At 47.3% G+C, this 20,031-nt stretch overlaps 1 protein-coding gene across 1 annotated transcript; it reads right to left on the bottom strand.

The window, feature by feature from the left end:
- Positions 1 to 4,216: 4,216 nt before the first annotated feature.
- Positions 4,217 to 18,775, bottom strand: LOC144144556 (uncharacterized). Its single transcript, XM_077676066.1, has 4 exons — positions 18,604 to 18,775; positions 9,648 to 10,936; positions 7,596 to 7,891; positions 4,217 to 5,273 (listed from the first exon to the last, which is right to left on the bottom strand). The coding sequence occupies exons 2-4, from the start codon at positions 9,907 to 9,909 to the stop codon at positions 4,923 to 4,925; spliced, it is 909 nt and encodes a 302-aa protein (XP_077532192.1). The 5' UTR covers positions 9,910 to 10,936; positions 18,604 to 18,775; the 3' UTR covers positions 4,217 to 4,922.
- Between the last annotated feature and the right edge of the window lie 1,256 nt (positions 18,776 to 20,031).

Here is a 20,031-nt window from a genome sequence, read left to right as displayed (position 1 = left end):
TCACTGCCCTCCATGTGTTTTCAATTACAAGCCAGAGCGAAAGTAGCTTAATTGTACCTAATTTAATCCCATTGTGGTGCATTTAAGTGACTGCATGCTCAATACGATGCCCTTAAAGTATTTGTAGAGGCTAAACAAAAGAATATCCGCTACAACAAGCCGATTTCTCGGCTTTCTTTTGAGCGAGCTGTCGCGATCTTAGTGACGTGGGACAGTATCCCCAACTCGGGTGGTCTAACTTCCTGACGATCCTTATCGTTCTTTCTTTTTGCGTACCATTGGCAAAGAAACAGTTCGCAAGTGTACCACAAACACAGAATGCGGCTCATCCTGAGGTCACTGTAAATGGTTGCTTCAGGTGGAGCATATGCAAGACGACGCGAGAAGCGCAGCCGACTCAGCTCACACTGCTGGCCTGGTACCGCCTTGAAAACGAGTGTAAATTTTATTTCGTACTTTCGCAAACTAAATTATTTTTGCTTAACAATTTACGCCATACGATTTACGAATGGCAGGGTACATGTATATTAGCGAATAGGTGATTCAGTAACGTCAAATAAACAAATTAAGCGAAATTAAGGACGCAACACAAGTGCCAAATGGCATGTCCGCTATTGCAGAGATGTGTAATTCTATATTTACATAACATAACACAGCCACATACACGGTGCGTGGCCCAAATATTTACGTGCGATCGTCATTGACTGTGTTGGTTATATCTACTGCAGGGGTCGGCAACCTACAGCCCGCCGGCCGAATGTGGACCGCGGGGCTGTATTATGCGGCCCCCAGCAAGTCGTCAGAACCCCCACCCCTCCCCCTGTCACTAACAATCTGAACGTCGACACGCCAGTTTTGAACTTAAATACTGTTTGACGAGGAGACAAGGGCAGAAAATTTATCTCTTCCAGCTGCATTGTTCCCCATATTCACACTTTGCCAGATTATTGTCAAATATTATTGGCAATCCGCTGAATTTTTCCCCTTTGACTTCAAAGCCCCCCTCCCCCTCCTACCTGATTGGCCATCCAGCCCTCCGCCGTATCGACTTCATGCAACTCGGTAATAGACCTGAATACGTTGCCGACCCTTATTCTAGTCTGTTAAGTGCGAACTGGGGATATATGATGCAAAAGCGTAATTAAATAAAGTGAGAGCAAACAAGGAAACGGGACGGCCACACAGTTCGCCCGACCACTCATTACTTTCGGAATCGCAAAACAGATTTCATGCTTCTACGCTCGCTGCATTTTGTCACTGAGCCACCCAATGAAACAGAAAGCTAACGCTGCACCATGCAGTCTTAACGGCGACGCAAATCAGCAGTGTTTAATGAAAGTAGACGCATAGTGCGCAGCATGCACGTACGCAAAAGCGCGGGGCACCGCTGAAGACAAGCCTGTAGTGCGCCGGACTCGCAAAATTTTACGCACGATAATCGCCGATTGCGTTACTTTTAAAGACGATAGTCTTTCTTGGGCAACTTAAACCCAGAAATTTTGGTCTCTGTCTGTCTGTCTGTCTGTCTGTCTGTCTGTGACTCGATTCAGCCACCCAGGCAAAGTTGTAAACGTCTAAGCCCGGTTTATATGTTCATACTTGTCAACTTTGTTGAACAAGAACAAGACATTAAGCAAATATAAGACAGGAAATTAGTACACAAGGAATATTTACAGTGTTCCTTTATTAAAAAATTCATGGATGCTTGGTTTTCCGATAGCAAATGATATTCTACATCTACTGCAGAAAACCGCCACCTCCTGGCGGCATATGAAAAATCACGCGGCAACAGCGACGAAAGGTTCCACCATGGAGGGAGAAAAAGGGAGGGAGACGGCATGACGTCACGCAGCTAGCCTTCGCAAGCACAGCTCCGTTAACGCCGCTCCCTCCGCCGTTTCCCTTTCTCAAGCTGCCGAAGTCGGCCCAGCACGTGACCTCCATGGTCGGGTGGGCCGGCGGCGGCAGCGGTCACCGGCTCCGGCGCATCTCTCGTGTTTGGTTGGCGGTAGCGTTTCCCCGTCATCCTGCATTTGTCTGCTCGGTGATCTCATGCCCGCGTGCGGGCAGGAGTGCCGCGTATGTGCGAAATACAAAAGCCATGAAAAAAAAAACATATAGCAGGCTTCGCGACAACAGGCAGCAGAGTAGTTTCGAGCAGACGAAGTCGAAGAGCTCGCGGCGGCGGCGCGGTGGGGTCACGTGGTGCAGTGACGCCTGGGCCGACTTTGATTTTACTTTTTATGTATAGGCTTCACGTTTCTCCGGTAGAGCCGTCTCCTTTTTTCTTCCTCCATGGGTTCCACTAGCTAGGTTTCACGTTCTGCTTGGAACTCACGTGGAGCACGGCCACGCGGCTCTATAAACCTTCTAGTCGGCCGCCTCCCTCACGCGCGTCTCCGCCGTACTGCAGCGCTGGCGTCGAGGAACCCGGCCTGTATCAGTAGAACGCGGTAAATTCAAATCGCCTTCCGCAAACCTTTAGTGTGTTTACCTTGGAATGAGCGCGACGGTACAGGAACAGCATGAGAGGTGAGCGGGAAAGCAAAGGGGGGCATTTACTTGGCAACTGTCTACAAAGACTGTCGTCGTTTGACGACATTTCCAACTAAAGGAGCAGATACGCGGCCAATTTTTTTTTTTTTTTTTGATCGCCTGCTGTGAAATCCTTGTCACCAAATGTATTATTCAAAACAAGAAGCTTTCACTTCAAATTTCACTTCATCGACCATCGATCGGTGAGCCTGCTAGGGGCAGAGCGCCGTCACCGTCCAGACTCCCAGCACTTTTGTGAACGCTTTAAATGACTTAACGCTGCAAAGCTTTTTTTTCTAAAGCCAAGTTGATTGCCGGAAGAGATCGGATGCGTCGGGGACGAATTGGAGACCATGTAGCGGTGGGATGGCAACGTCGTAACAGCTTGTTTGGGTCATGAGCCCCACCCCAGCCATGCGGAATCATTTAAAGAAGGGCAAATACAGAATATCTCTCTCTCTCTCTCTCTCTCTCTCTCTCTCTCTCTCTCTCTCTCTCTCTCTCTCTCTCTCTCTCTCTCTCTCTCTCTCTCTCTCTCTCTCTCTCTCTCTCTCTCTCTCTCTCTCTCTCTCTCTCTCTCTCTCTCTCTCTCTCTCTCTCTCTCTCTCTCTCTCTCTCTCTCTCTCTCTCTCTCTCTCTCTCTCTCTCTCTCTCTCTCTCTCTCTGCTTCGCTGACGACTACAAATCAGGTTCTGAGCCATCAGACAACAGAGTAACTTTGAATGTCGAAATCGCGTCCTAAAACATTTGTGCCCGGGTGTACATCAAAGAATGCCCTCATCACTTCGTAAAGGGAGCATGAAAACAACATACAAGCTGTGTTCATGAGAAAGACTGCTTTATCTCGATAACAATGACACAACTTTTATTGCAAACTTTGAAAAATCGTGGAAATATTAAAGAAAGCGCTCGACGCAGTGGTGATTCCCTAGCCACTTTCGGGTGACTTTTCTGTGGCATCACAGAACGTTGTTCGTGTGATTGGCGGCCGCTGACGTAACCCATTGCTAATTTACATGAGTGGGCGATTGTTAGAATCACATGAATGAATGCATTAGCCCACAGATATTTTATTTTCCTCTGGAGTGACTAATTTGTTTGCTATAGAACGACTACTGCACTGGAGTGTTTAAGGATGCTGGTCTAATGGAGGTTCAGAGAGATACGAGGTTAAAGCTGATGTCATTCAACTCGATACATCCATGAATCGCTAGTGCTGTTGCAGCGTATACTGCCATCATTAATTAGTAACCACACGATACCAATCGAACCAGAATACAGGCTTGCCGTTTGAAGCACCCTCTACAACTTCGAGAGGTCCTGCTGTTTGTTAGTAGTGTTTTTGTATGCGGATGTCCATCTAATTGAATTTTTTGGCTCAGAAGACTACATAAGGTCTTTCCCATTCGTTGCGGCCTCATTACGGGAGTTCAGCAGTAAATCAACACCTGCGAAGAGACACACAGTAATGCATTTAAAGAAAAACATCATGAGCCATTTATTCTACTGTGTGAAGGTGAATGGCAAGCGGAACCCGACACCGCGACGGCTTTGTGAGAACAGTTGCGTGATTTCGGTTTATATTAGGCATCGCAGGGGATGCCTATAGAAGCAGTGTACAATACGCTTTTAAAATAATATATTTTATAAGGGTTCATGCAACAATCAAACCTTCGTAGGGACAAATGTAACAAAAGTGCAAACTTGACAGTGCAATTTTTTGAACCTAACGGAAGAAGAATCAGCGGTTAGTGGCACTAATTCGCCATAACAGCAGACGTAGTGCCGAGACCCAGTGATTAGATACCTACTAGAAAATATACGCAGCGCACAACCGGAAGAAAAAAAGTGGTACGGAAAACCAAACTCTGTTAAACGTGAGAGATCATGAAACGTGAGATCATGAACAAACACACCGACGCACGCCGTCATAACTCCGCTTTCCATCACGCAGAAATTGCTTTCGCAGATAGAATAATCCCAAAGGCTGCGTCAGACAAGTTTAATAGGACTCAGTATGGCCAGCCAAAATGAAAGTGCAAATAAAAGGATAATAATTACCGCTTAGCGTAGGCCAGCGTACCCTGTGTTGGTGAGCACTGAAATACGCCTAAAGAACGCGTTGTAACTGAGCATGCTAATAAATATATTGCCAATAATTCCCTTACAAATATTCCCAATATACTTCCTAATATTTATGTGAAGACTACAACCTTCTATTGGGAAAGATTGCGAGAAGGCAAAGTTCACAATGCAATTTGTCGTGCCAGGGGTTCGAGGAATGAACGGCTACGTAGCAATTAAGATTACGCGATACAATATGTTCCCCCTTTTAACCGCGGCGTCTATTAAACAGCGGAGAAAATGAGTGTGGTGTTGTGGGCTCATTAGCAGACATGTCCCGAAACGTCATTGCAACCGAACGTGCTTGCAAACCACGTCGAGTTCCGAGTAGCGCGCGAACACAAGATGGCGGCGTGAGGATCCCCACAGGCGGCATGGCAGAATCGACGAAAGAATACCCGCTCTTTCGCCCGTATGTCGACCACCTTGTTCTGTGGTTCCAGTGACTGCCTACGTGCTGCGACAAAGGCAACGTCCAGAGCCCACGGCACAAGGGCGATCCGCCGCAAGACGTCGGCGGACATCTTTTGGGATGCCTCTTCGTTGCCAGAATCCAGAATCCGCTTCCAAATGCACGCTTCGTGCTTGGACAGCTGCGCGCTGAGTGTTATATTCTGGAAGATAGACGCGGCACAGGTTACGGGATGTAAACATTTCCCAACATGTATTATCTACCACCAATTCGCAAAACATTCGCCTTATACCTGCACTTCTACAGCTTCTGAAAAAATGGCTTTCCTAATTTACACGCTTGGCTACGAATTTCAGCTGCTTTTTTAGTCGGACAAATTTTACAGGCAAGGTTATTGTGAAGTGACAGCTCTGTCACTGCTCTAACGCTAAATTGCCGTCCGAGTTTTAACATTAGGAATATTTGCTGGTACTGTAGCTATCGTGACTATAGTATGCTTTCTCAGCCTTTTAAGCAAGGCTTATACGCGAGGATTTCATGCCGTTTTAATGACCGACAAAAAGAAGTCGCTTGCTCTATGTCTTCGAAGCGCGAGGCGTTCTACAGCCCGAGGTGTTGAAAAACGGACGCTCCGCTGTGAGCTATTATCACGCGGTAGCTGCCAAAATCGCGCGTTGTTCTAAAGGTTATCTTATACATCTCATCACTTGCACATGTATCTTAAGTAGGTTAATAATAATTAGGCGCCAGTTACAAGATCAAAACATGACTCTAGACCTCAAGCTTATCCGTCTCATCACTGGTATGCGCATTTTGAACAGATTAGTTATCAATAGCCATCATTTTCCAGATAAGGAAAGTAAAAAAAAATGTTTGCGTCAATGAATGTGGACTTCCTAAGGAAGACCACCGTGACCGTGCAATATAAATACAATTTGCTCACACATTTTACACATTTTGTCGTGTGCTTAAGAGCTTCGGTGGTCACAACCTTGACAGAGTGGAATGGCTCATGACTCAGGAGTGTTTACTTTTAGAGAAAATACAACTCCAGATACCTAATATTGCACCCCAGAAATAAAATATCACTTCTGAAGACTAAGGTTGCTTGTGGAGCGGCACTGAACGTGATGATTGGGCAGATGCACGTTGCGTGACACACGTCCCAATAAGAGGCCTTAGGTTTCTGGCTAATTTGATCTCCTGGTATCAGTAACCAAGATAAATAGATTTCAGCATGCGGGTGACTAATAAGAGTGTCTCAAGGAGAATTCTTCTGTAATACCATTGTGGATGCTATAAAGCATCAGCTACACAGGCGCTGTTTTCAGTGAGCCTGAAAGAAATTCAACGTAGGCTCTACAAGCATTAGTCCGCTGAATTACTTCTTCGGGAAGTGATGCGCTACATTCTGCATCGCTCATCCCGTGGCTCTTCGAACACTGCATGGCTCGGTAAAAGTGCGAAACTGGCAGGCTGATTCACAACATAGACTTGATCAAAGCGCTGTGGTGCTCATGCAGCGGTACAGCTCAAGGGCAACTTCATGTGTTCGCTGCTACACGAGGGCGCTACGATCTAAAAATGACGTATCTTAGATAGGAACTAAATTTGAAGAAAAGACAATGAAACTCGGACATTTCGCAATCCGCTTTCCCTGGATGCGCTACTCAAGAAGCGGCCACAGCATGGACTGGAGGTCTCTTCATGGAGCTGTCCAGGTGACACCGGTTATATGCAATTCCAGGAAGGAGGAGGCATTGCCGTACCAGAACCACGAGTGGTACGTTTTCTTAGGCGAGCATTTATTGGCTTCACTGATGGCGGTGTCATAACCAAAACGCACTGCAGGAAATCCAACTTTACGCAATCTTAGAGCACATGATGGTGATGAAGACGACGATGATATTAACGACACAGATGATGATGATGATGATGACGACGACGACGACGACGACGAAAACATGCTTCCTGCGATCTGAATCGAACCTGGGTCCCTAGCGCTATGAAGCCGACGCATATCCGATTGCGCCATCAGCTCATTGGGGAAGCTCAGCACTTCCTTTGGGTTGGTTGCGCGCGTGTTGGCTTTGGGCTTTGGCTGAACTGAAGTGGACAATGGGTTGTAGATGACGACGGTCTAACGATGACGATGGGTGTGTCTGTGTGTGTGTGTGGGGGGGGGGGGGTGGAGGGGGCCTAGGGGGCTGCGCTCAGCATTTTCGTGGGGTATTCGTTTGCCGTCGTCTGAGTTTGGACTTTGGCTGCCAGGCGGTTTGCACTTTCATTGTTGACGCTTTGAATTTGATTGCTGCGGCTTTGACTTTGGTGGCACTTCGCCATTTCGATTTCGCACGCAAGAGAGCTTCGCGTTTTAACCACCATCCTGTTTAACCACAGAGGGGATTAGTTTCTGCTTAAGCTGGCCCACATTGCAGTTCTTTATATTAGCTGTTTGACGAAGTCCCTCCGCTATGAACAAGGTATGCATAGCTAACAGGATGCAAGCAAGATTCAGGCGTACCTCCTCGACAAGAAATCGGGCCCATTCAACCAGAACGGGAACTCCGGCGGTGGCGTAGTCCAGCATCGGTTCGGAAGCCTCCGAGTGGAGCAGGTCACCGGTCAGGTACATAGACGGCACAAGCAGCGCCTTACCGTCGAACCGGAGCTCACCGCTCAGCTGCTGCCAAGATCTCCGGAGAGAAGCGTAGTCGTGCGTGAGATGAACCTGGCCATTCAGCGTGATCACGTTACGCAGGAAGTCGTCCGATGACAACGACACGACAGGAGGAGGCTGCGGCGTGTATTTGGTCATGTCTGCCGAAAAAGAGACAAGAAATAAATGAAGAATCAAAAGTACCTTTTTTGTGCGCCTAAATTTGGCATCTCATGACTTCATGGCTTCAACTTCGCTATGCAGTGCTAGTCATACCTGGCTTAAAGCGAGTGGAGAAATAAGACGGAACTCACTAGAGCATATTAGTGGAACTTAGTTTTTAAACGTTACAAGTATTTATGTATTTCCTTCGAAAAGCTTTCACCGGAGAAACTGCGAAAAAAATAATCTAGGGGAATTGCGTCAAACCTCTAGACCCTGCCAAAAATAACACAAATTTAAAAGGCCCTGTGGTCGAAAAAATTAAACTCCCCTGCACTCATTTCCTACGCAGTGAGAAGCAACGCGGTGCAGAAGTCTGTAAAGCTACATTTATGGGCTAGCAAAGTATTTCCGGTAGCAAAATCGCTAGTTATGGGGACCTTAACTGCTGTAATTTTAAAAAATGCGATTTTTAACAAGGTATTTTTAAGCCACTGCTGTCGCAACGGATGCCGCGATATTCGGACTACCCAACTAAGAAGCTAGTTGCGGTTGTATTTCTGGAGCGCCCATTTTTCGTCCCCAAACCCTTAGAGACCCAGAAGAAAACATTCAACGCGCACAAAGAATGCTGCAGTCGATGCAAACTCTGCTGTACTCACCACACCACCATTTTAAATTCCGCGCCTCTGAACATTACGCCGTAGCCTGACATGGTGTCTACGCAGACGGTGACGTGTTGTTTTACGTTTAGTTGCCGGGCACGTATGTGTCGACGAAGCCGACATCGAAAACAAAGAAGACGGCAGTTTTGCTTTTAGCGTACTGTTTTACTCAAGAAAGCTGGCCAACTCAGCATTTGTAAGGCAAACGACCACCCCGGGGGGAAGGGCCATTTTTTGCACACTGTAATAGTAGAAAGTGCAGGAGGAAGGGCATGGGATGTGAAAATGCCAAATCGGGGTTTTCCAACCAAAGCTGGGAACAATCATACCCGGTTTCAGGGGCCTGCAGCGCAGCAGAAGCTGTGAGGCGTAAGAGGCGCAGTTCGCGAATTTGAAGATAATTGGATGGTGTCTGTGAAGCACTAAACTGGAGATGCTTACATTTGTTCCGATCCCTACCAATCAACGGACATTCAACCTTTTTGATAGTTTTGACTAGTAAACCGGTGTCATTTGAAGCTCGCGGGAGAGGTTAAAATACGTTGTGATAACCGGCTGATATGGCTGGAAACAGCAGTCGGCTGTTATGGCCGAAAACAGGGGCGAACTTGTGGTAGATGTCATAGGGGTAGCTAGAAGGTTGCAGCCTAGAAGTAGTTCCGAATCACTTTGCTATATCTCCCATATTAACTTTGTAAAAAGAGGCTGCGCAACGTATGGGACGGAACGTAAAGAGACAAGTGTTTGTCTCCTTACTCTTTCTTACAAAGTTGATGATATATGAGGTTTAACGCAGCGACGCTACACAGACGATGAGGCACGCCGTAGTAAAGGGCTCCGCATTAATTTTTGCCACCTGCACGGTATCTCTAACGTGGGCCGAAGCCTCGAACACACGGGCGTTCGCTTCTCGCCTCCATCAGAAAAGCTTTTCTTACAATGTTATGTACCAACCGGCTTAACTCTAAACTCTTTTGACGCTCCAATATTAGAAGAGCTAAATCACAATTATGCATAGACCTTACCATTTATATGGTGGTGCATGCGAGAACAGCATTGCAAAAGCAAAAAGTAAGTGACGTGAACTTACAGTCGACCTTCATCCGGGTTTCGGCGATATCGGTAATGTTCAAGACAACACCGTGCGCTACTTGGTGCAGTCCAGCAGTGGCCTGTCCGAGCGCTATCACCATTTCCTCAAAATATCCACGTGATTCGGCCGTTTCCACCGTCTCCGCGACCCAGACAGGAAACAACGTTGGGAAGCGTTCGGCCGTCTCCCATAGGCAGAAGTCTCCTTCTTGACTCTCCGAACCCGCCTTGTTGGGAGTGAGGGCGTATGCGTACTTCATGACTTGTGATAGGGGTATCAGCAGAGTGTAGATAGAAGCCAGTGTCAGGTTGGCGGAGCCAAGACTGGAGATGAGTGTTTTTAGCTTCACTATGTCTCGTACCAGCACCAACGAGCGCTTGTAATTGTTTTCCGGTTGTCCAATCCAAGGTTGAGGCCCCGGAGCCAGTGCTCACAGTAGCCTACCGGAGGCAGCTGGCAGACAGTGATGGCGAAGAATTCCGAGGAAGGAGCGGACAATGTGCGCCCAACTTCGCTGTCTAGACGGATAGCATCCGATAGCAAGGTTGCGTCCTCTTGTAAACCAAGTGCTAAAAGCACGTCTTTGACGAAGGCGGACAAGTGTTGGGGCAGCCCTCTCATAGTGTTTGAGAGGGAAGTGCCGACATCGACGTGCACTCGTGGATCACTCCACTTCACACTGATGACGGACGAAAGTCCAGAATGCAGGACCTCTGCCACGATCACGACAAGGAGTTCTTCGAAAGTGTGGGCCTTGGACCAAGCCAGTGCACGTATGCCTGAGATCTCCAGGATGTCCTCGACACTGGTTTGTCTCTGCCTGCGGGCGTACACCTGACAGCTGGAATAGAATCGAGCCATCTGGTAAATAGCAGAGCCAGACAGCTGGCTGCTGTTGGCTAAGCGCTTCAGGTTGAGTCCTATGCGGGCGTGGAAGGCGACTCGGTTCTCCCCTGCGTAGCCGTCGCTGAGAACACTTGTGCTGTTCCAGCGGCCGCAGACGTGTTGTCGGAAGTGCTTGCATGGCTCAACTTCCAGATCCGCCGATTGTGTCAGAAGAGCGACAACCATGGCGCAGGACGGGCTGGAGCAGATGTTCTCAGCGTTGGGCTTAGGTGGAGTTATATCGTGGTTGGCACGCATCGCCTTTGTGTCGATCAAGAACCCCAACAAGAGACCGAACACAAAGGCCACCAAGAACAGGGCGCAAGCAGCGAGGCCAGAGTGCTGTGCCACGCTTTCTTTGGTGGTGGGAACCATGGATGGGCTGACTCTGCAGCTGGTGGCTGCAAAACAGGAAGTGCGGAAAATAGAGGGCATTTCAGTCTAGTTGAATGCTTTTTTTTTTTCTCGGGAAGTTTTTTTTTTTGGAAGAGGAGCTGGTACTGACATACCCCAAAGTCATCGTAGATCCAGTTTTTGTGTTGTCAAGTCATATTAATGCAGCAAGATCTCACTGATATAAGCGGAGTTGACTTCAAGAGCTTCCTTTATGCATGTATACGTTTTTATTATATCAACAGACTTACCCTAACATAGGCCAAAAAATGCAGACACAACTTCAACTCAAAGTGCCTATTTAATGTATTCACTGCCAAAAAATGCCGGCACAACTTCAACTCCAAGTGCCCATTTAATGTATTCACTGCTGACAAGCTCCGATCGTGAAGATGAAGCTCTGATGGTCGACCAGGCGGTGACGGCGGCGTCCTCTCGCGGCCTCCTGGACATGGGAGGCTGACCACACCCCCTTTCCTTACCCCTTTGTTTTATAATAAACGTTTATTCAGCATTATCACTACTTGTTATGACACGCAAAAAATACGCTGCAGTTAATATAACAAATATAGCAGGAGCTTCCATTAAGTAGATGAGATGTCCCAGTTTATCTAGGTCATGCGTTGCGGAATACAAGTTTTATTTATGATGTTGATGAGCAGGTATTCCTCTGAGAGATGTAGTAGTCCCTCGAGGTCATAATATATCTGGAATTGATGTCCAGAGACGTCTTGAAAATTTTTATGTTTTATATACAGCCACTTCGTATGTACATATGATAGCCTTACACATCCGAACAGCACCGTCACTTCTGGGAGGACCTTACAAGTCTTTTCACCTCGATACAAAAAGTCATAAGACAAAAAGTCATACGCGGGGTAGAAAGGGTCTAACCTTTACACATGAGCTTCGCCTTTAGAGCGGTCTCCAGTTTCTAGACCTTAATTTTTTAGACGACCACGTTTGTCATGAATATTGACCTCAAACTGCCAAGAAACTCCTTCCTTATGATTCTGCACATACGAAGGCACTGGAGTGAGCCATAGCGTATTGTCCCTTCAATTGTGCTATATATACAAATCATGTCAGCATGCTATAGAAAGAAGTTTTGGCCATCAAATGACCTCACTACAAGCCGCGGCACGCTAATCCGCACGAAGTGCGGACGGCCGTCGCTGAGACTCTGCTTCACCCAACAAAAACTGCGTCGCAAAGGGTTAACGCGGAGCCTTTGCATTCAGGAAAGAAAACACGCCCTCAAATAATACCCTACGCGCACCGAGTAGAACACGATATGAAAAAAGGTCGCATCATGGTATAATGTCGTGGTATTGTTTTCAGCCCCGTTTAAACTTGGCGAACTTTGCGGGCGAACTGACACAGAGCAGAAGCTTCCCAAACTATGCGGTCAGAAGCATAAAAAGCCTTTCGTAAACTGCAATGGAGGTGTTGTCTGCGAGATGGCCTTCGACTGCGGCAAAGTTTACATCGGCCAAACTGGTCGATGTGCGAATGGCCTTTTACTAGAACATGCCCTTTCCATTAAAACAAAAAAAAAAAAAAAAAACGGTATCGCATCGTCACGCTGCAAAGAATGCCACTCTGAACCTGATTTGCGAAAAAAAATTTTTGAAAAGAAATTGCGATGTCACGGAACGTGAAGCGTTTAACGTGTGCGCTTATGCCTACAACAATTATGCATGCCGTTTTGACAGAAGAGCTGTTTAAGCTAGGCATTTACTTCCGCCATAGAGAGTTACGAGAAAACTAGCATCATCGGTGAAGTGGAGAGGGTGAAAATGCTAGGCCAAGCAAATTTGAGAGAAGGTGGCAAAGAGGCGAGGAGCCCACGAACAGGGGTTGGGAGCAGTGTTGTACGGAACGGCGTTACAAGGAACGGCGTTCGTGGAACTAGTTCCTTTTTGGAGGAACGGAGGAACGCCGCCGTTCCATTCAGGGTCGGTGGAACTGTAACGGTAACTCGTTAGGTTTTTGAAGGAACGGCAGGAACGGCGTTCCTGCCGTTACATCGCTGGATTTCGCTGTTTTGGATGCCAAGGTCCGAGTACAAAAATCCACAAGTCGCTACTGCGTTTCTCTTCCTATAAGCTGGTCAATTTGCCCGCCCTTCAGCCGTAATTGCTTCCTCGAAGGTCAAAGGCACAAGAATAACCACGCAGCAGGCCGCAGCTTTGTGTTTGCTTGCATGCTGGCTGAGCTTACGCGGCGTTCGACGGGTGAATAGCGTAGCCGCTAGAATGTTTTTCACCTTTCATCGTTTGCCTGGGGAGGCCAGGACGCGCGTCTGGCCGATAGAATTGGCGCCTGGCGGGAAAAGATTGTCTAATACGGGATCCGGAGATTTCGGTGTTGGACATTTAGGTACAGAACGTTTCGGTGCTGACATTTCTGTGCACGGACATTTTGATGTACGACGTCTTGGCCCAGACATTTTGAGTCACGGGATGTCCCAGGCATTCTTTGAACATTTTCGCTTTAATATTTTAATTTCGTGACCAATTGATATGATTTTACGTTCGAGACTCGTGCTTGCGCCGCAGTGTGTGGAAGCGAACGCTAAACCCTGGCGGAGCATTGCCACGTAAAACCCAATTTCTGTAGTAGATGGTAAAAATTAACATTGTTAATTTGCATCCGTTGAACCTTTTTTTTTAATTTTAACATTCATGTGAACAACACTACTACTTTAAGTGTTACCAAAGCGCTTTGCTTTCACTTCACCCAATGGTGCGAGACGCTGCTGCTTTTAGTCTCCCCCACAGCAAAACCGAGAAAAAAACAACAGAAAAACGAGGTAGATTAGGCGCGTGTGCATTCTGTTTTAATTATTTCCTCAATCAATCTCGTATTCGCTGCATTCGGTGTCGGTTCTACTTAAAACTAACCAACCAACGATCGTACTTACGGTGGCGGTACTTAGGGGAGGGAAAGGCTGAGCCCCGCCGGCCTTGGTAGAGAGAAAGGGGGGTCACTTGTGGTTCACCATTGCGTCAACTGACTTTGAAAACTTGAAGACGACTGTTGCCGCTCTCGTCACACTAGCCTATTCAATTTTTTTTGCTCCTTATATTGGGAGAAAGCAATGTATGCTTGGGGTGTCCATGATATGCGCGACTTGAAGGGTTAATACCCAATGGGGAGACTGAAGGCGAAGAAAGAGCGATTCCTGGAGTGGGGGCGCCATCGGTATGACCGGGACGCGCGGAAGGGCGTAGCCAGCAAACGATAGTGGCCATTGTGTTCTCAGAGGCTTTTTGGGCGCCTTTTGTTCCACATTATAGAGGTTTCGTGAGCTCCTGGTGAATGTAAACGTTTTTCGTGTATCACTGCGGACACCGTGAGCTCCGCCACGCCTGTAGGATTTTCAGGGGAAACCGTAAATAATGACTGAAAAAGAAATCTGATCGAGATACGAACGTGCAGGCGGGGAGGTGGGGGCGCTAGGACAAAGAATTAAAATGTGGTGAATGTAGGCATGTTAACATAAAACGAAGGCTGCTTTTCCCGAACAGGACGGGTATGTGCAATTTGTATGCACAACCCGTACGCGCTTAATCAACATTTAGGACATTAGAAGCTGCGGCTGTTTTCAAAAAGGCCCGTTCTTCCTCCACGACAATCTCCTAGACCAGTGTTCGTCAATTCATTTTAGCAAGGCAGCCCAGCCTACGTAATACCCTTCATAAGGTTTTCTGCATTCTGGGGGGCTAGCTAATGCTTGTTACGTTTTGGATTTTGAGAGTGCATTTTATGTAATTTGAGGTTGTGTAATTTTAAAAAAATACAGAAAAGGCGCCGGACCATCGTAAACACCGGTTAATTGGATTAGCTAAAGAAGAGCGAATATAAACTAACAACCCGTCGTAAATGAAAAAAAACAAAACGTGTGCTAAAGAGTTTAATCGGCTGCATAACAGGTGTCCCCAGGAATAGGTAACAAACAAAAATATATAAATGTAGAATTTCTAAAAAAATCAAAAAATAAATTCACTGCTCCAGATTGTTGTCCAGAACCCTCGTTAAGCGGAAATAACAATATAACGGCTGTCGCAAACGGGTCTAGGAGAACTCGTCAAAAGTGAACTCGTCGCAGCCAACTCGTCATAGGTGAATTCGTCACATAGGGCAAGTCGTCATAGGCCAGCTCGCACTAGGGAAACTCGTAACCTAGGGCAACTGGACACTCGGCCAACTCGTCACAATTTACGCTTTTCGTCTATCATGTTCAAATGAAAGTGTACAAAAGCTTGTATAATTCTCATCTTATGCGTAAACATTCTTACACTCCTCCTTCGATTCACCACCCTTTCCTTTGTCGCCTTCGAGGAACGCGCCAGCCAGACAGCGTATCTTTTTTTTTTTCTTTGTGCAGGTAATTACGTGAGCCTTTTATATTAGATTTTGTTTGCCCGTTCTGTTTTTCTAATACATTTTTTTTTTATTTTTGGTAATTAAGTGACGGCGCTGTATTGAGATTGCGATTTCGTTCTGTGTTTTCGCTTTTTAGTATTTTGATCTTTTGTTTTCATGCCTGCTTACAAAAGATGATTGTCAAGCTGGGTAACTTTCGTTTTGTTAGTCTTCATATCACCTATATATGGGAGCTAAAGTCAAGGCTGGACTTAAAAGTTGCCCCCCCCCCCCCCACACACACACACACACACTCGAACAAATTAGTGTGAAGAATACTTTTTAGAAGGAGGCGAAAAGCAAAAAAAGAAACCGGAAGTTGTGCTGAAACTGAAAAGCCAATTTCAACCACCACCTGCAAACAAACAAGAGGCCAACTTTTTGCCCTTTTTATATATGTATACACAAGCAGGCAAAACGCTTCAAAAGATAACGCAAAAAGAAAGAAAGCAAAAGAAATAAAAGAAAACGCAAAAGAAAGAAAAAGTCGACCCCCCCTCCACAGAAAAAAGTGACGAATATTTTTTGGAAGGAGAAGAAAAAAATAAACCTGAAAAGAAACCCCTTACCCAGTAAAAAACTTTAATTTGTTTATTGGCAGCAAGAAGGGAAATAAGAACGGGACAGAGGAACATGTGTTAAAAAATAGAAAAATCATTTCAACCACCACCTGCAAACTTACAAAAGCAGAGGACCCCCCGAACTCTGAAGAGGTCAACCTGGGAGTAATTATAAGATTATAAGGCACTAACTTGCTCTCCCCATTTCCTCGACATCGGCCAAAAATGGAACCGCGAGACGACTTTTCCTAGCACGAGAAGGTCAGTGCTACCACTTTTCCTAGTACGGGATCACCTAGAACGAGATGCCCTCTTTGACCGGTTTCCCTATGACCAGTTTTCCTAGGACGAGTTGGCTGCGACGAGTGGGCCGGTTCCCGTCGCAAACAGGCAAGCACCGGATAATTTGGTCGCCGAAAAGTTTGCGCACCAAAATGTCCTTACACCGATATGTCCATACACCGAAATTTCCGCACCGAAACATCCTGCACCGAAATGTCCTAGAGCCGTGTGGAGTTTGTCCGGTGCTCCCTCAAAAAATTCGCCTAGGAGATTTTCTTTTGATCATTTTTATCTCCAGATAGTCTGCTGCCGGCGGTGTTAATATTCGTATAATATACGTAGTTCGATGTGAGTTTTAAATTTCTCACTTAATTTCGCCCCAGGATTGTCCGACACCATAGTTTAATTTAAAAACCTAGTTGTAACGTTAATGTAACGACACGTTCCAATTTTCGAAGTGGAACTGGAACGCGTTCCTTTCGTAATAAAGGAACTTGTAACGGGAACTCGTTTCAACATTGGGAAGGAACGAGGAACGAGCTTTCGTTCCTATTTTAGAGGAACGTGTACAACACTGGTTGGGAGTACGTGATGCGAACACGCTGAAATAATTCGAACGAGCATTTTACTACGAAGCAGTGCATGTCTAACCCCCTATAGCTTTCATTCCAGTGAAGCCGATTTATTCGGCGCCGCTGCGGCGCTCCTCCTCGCCACCGCTGACACCGCTTTCAGCCTCTTTCACAAGCTACGAAATCGGCTGATAACGGCGGTAGCGCCCTTATCAGGCATTCCCAGAGCAAGTTCCCCACTTTGAACGCCGACGTGAGCCCACAATTCCCTTTCAGCGTGCAAGGTTTTCCGCCCGACATTTTCGCCCCAGGTATTTCACTCCTAAGCAAGCGCCCATCACCGGTTGCCGGTTTATTCGTGTACTGGTTGAGGGTGGAAGAAGTAGGGCGTGCATGCACAGCTAGTCTTCATGCCGCTATCGATGACATGCGCGCTGTGCTGGCGGGAAAGTTAAATGTGGAAGACTCGCGGCTCAATGCGACCTGTCAGCTGTCCTCAATGTTCGAGCGGTTCACACATGCAGTAAAATGCCGATGACGTGGAACGGAAACGGACAGCCACATGTTTCTCCACTAGAATAAAGCTCGAGTGCTTCCACGTTTTAACTCCCTATGGAGAGACTCGCGTCCTTCGCTCGGAGGAAGAACAGCGGGAATCGAAGAAGCGTCTGCCGGAACAGAGGCTCGAATGGGTGCGAAAGCCACAGAAAGCCTCGGCCGCCGCCATTTCCACCACAAGTTCCAGCTCGCCGAGTAGCCTGGGAATCTCTCCCGGATGAACAGCAGCGTCGACGTGAGCCAATATTTCTTGTCCAGCTTAAAGGGTTTTCAGAGCGACAATTTTGGCGATGCATTTCACTTGTAAGCACGTGCACATATCTGGCTGCCGGTTTACCAAACACTAGTTGGGAGTGGAGAGAAGAAACGGGTGCACGTACAGATACATGTTTCATGCCCTTATTGATGACAAGCCGGTTGTGCTGGCGAGAGGTTTAAACGTGTACGTCGACCGCCCCGACGCGAACTTTTCGGTGTCCTCAGTGATCGAGCGTATTGGGTGGGTGTGTTACACAGACAGAAAGGTGCCTACGACGCGGGAAGGAAACAGACAACTGCATGTTTGCCCACTATATCTCGAGTCGTTCAACGTTTCATTGGGCTAAGTGCTAATTGCGCGATCGCAAATTGAAACACACGTGTTTTGTTTCGTGCATCTCGTGTCATGCAACTTCGCAGTGCAACTTCGTCCAACTTCGCAGGTCATCCTCATTCACAGCAATAACACTAGTAACGCGGGCTAGTTGGTGGCAATTCATGACTGTAAGGTGTCTTCCGTTCAGTCCTCGTTTTTTGTGCATACAAGTTGCAGTCGTGCTTCTTCTCAGAGTGGAAGGGCACTAATTTTTTAGTTTGCGGGGAAACTCATTCCAAACAATGCACGAAACAGCGCTACAGACAACTCCAGCATTTTCGATATGCCTAAGGCCAATAATGCACCACCGGTACTCTTCGAGAAAGTTTCGGGAGGCGGTTATGAAAAACGTCTGCCATAAGTAAACTGTTACGGTAGCCTTTGAGACGTTATCAGTGACACCGGCTGCCAGTTTGAGTAGCTCGTGGGAATGTTTGGCTCCTCACTAGGTCGTGCCACTGAGGAGGCAAACTTAGCTCAAGGTAAGAACTAGTAGATCATTCTTTGCATTTTAGAGCCTTATTTAACGCTGTGGACACCCTCAAATTGTGTCCCGCTTGTGCTTGGGAATATGTTCTGAAGTGCGGCATGCTATTTTAACGTAACACGCTATACATTCGCTGAATGCAAGTAATTACCGTAAGTGGTCGCTGTCAAGTAGGATGAGCCGATGTTCGAGTCCACGACTGGTCTGGTTGCGGCAGCCTGCTTGCGCCTGCTACTAGCTTCGCTCGCATCCCTGAGTACGAATCCCTCGCTCGCAAGGTGGACCTTCTCAGACCATTCTGGAGTCTCCACCTGAGGTGTGTCGGTGGCCTGCTTCATGAGTAGTTCGTAAAAAAAAAAAAAAACACCTCAGAGTCAGAAAAATTAGTGCAAGATCCACTGGTGTATGCTATAATCAGAAAACCATTTCATTCCTTTCACATTGAGTTTGAGGCTCTGCAGGTGTCGCACGCCTTGTTCCAGTTTAGAGGACCACGGCAAGCCGTTTCTCGCACGCCGCTGGCCAACCATGCCAACTGCGCTTTTCGAACTAAGTTAACCGTCTCAGTGGTTACGTTTCTTCGCCTTAGCAGCCCGCTGGCCGCCTGTCTTATCCTTCGTTGCCGTCATTGCCATTCCATCCTACTTTGCGCCTACTGTTCCTGCCCTGCTCAAATTCTCCATTGTACATCGCGAGCAGGCGGCTACGGGAAGAGTCATACGCCGTGCGACAGTCGTTTGCCGGGTTGATGGTGGGGCCAGCCGTTACCACTTCAACCTGACGTCTCCGTTAACAATGGTGCGAATGCAGCGTCACAGCAACCAATACTGCCGCCGGGAGGGCTGACGCCCCCTCCCTCGGCAAGAGCCCTGGCGTCCTCTATTCAGTCCCTCCGGATTTTCGCCGACATAAGGCAAGGACAATTGTGTGGAGTTATAAAATTTCGATCCGCTCCAAGCGGCGGGAAACAAATTGGTGCAAAAGAGAAAAAAGATAATACTAGCAGCTTTACAGTGACAAAGGAAGGGGAAAAAACAAGAAACTCGCACACAAGCCTATTCGTACACAGCCCCATTGTATCGTTTGTAGTGTTCGTTTTGTCATGAACCCGGGCTCTAGCGTCCCTTCTAGCCGTCACTGAGACGGCCGAGGTACCAGTAAAAACTGCTGCATAGTTAAAAGAAAAAGACCAGCCTTGAACTCGGTGCAGATTGCCTCCACGTCGAATTCGCTGTCCCATGCGTCCGCGTGTCGGCTGTATTTGGCGCCGGGCGAATAGGCGGGCGAAGCGAAGACAGCGGGACTGCTCCTTTGGCTCGGGGAGCCGTCTTCTTCCGGGAGTTGCTTGAGCGGCTGAATCCTGCGCGCCTTTACGTGCCGCTCGAAGTACGGTACTCCGTGGCGTTCCTTGACGTCTCCATACTGCAGAAAAGGTTGCCGGTTCATTCAACAAGTTTTTCTTTCGCGCGCGCGCGCTGCAAATGTATCCCAGGAGGACACTCCACTAAACTCGTGTTAATTGACCAGACAGTAATTCCTATAGCGGACTCAAGCACCCAAACACAACTCGTACGCCGGA

Source organism: Haemaphysalis longicornis, unplaced genomic scaffold (genome assembly GCF_048455015.1).
Source record: "Haemaphysalis longicornis isolate Haplotype H1 unplaced genomic scaffold, Haemaphysalis longicornis Haplotype H1 scaffold_7, whole genome shotgun sequence".
NCBI classification, from domain to species: domain Eukaryota; kingdom Metazoa; phylum Arthropoda; class Arachnida; order Ixodida; family Ixodidae; genus Haemaphysalis; species Haemaphysalis longicornis.
The sequence above is the reverse complement of the archived record's forward strand: the minus strand, read 5'-3'. Positions and strand labels throughout refer to the sequence as shown.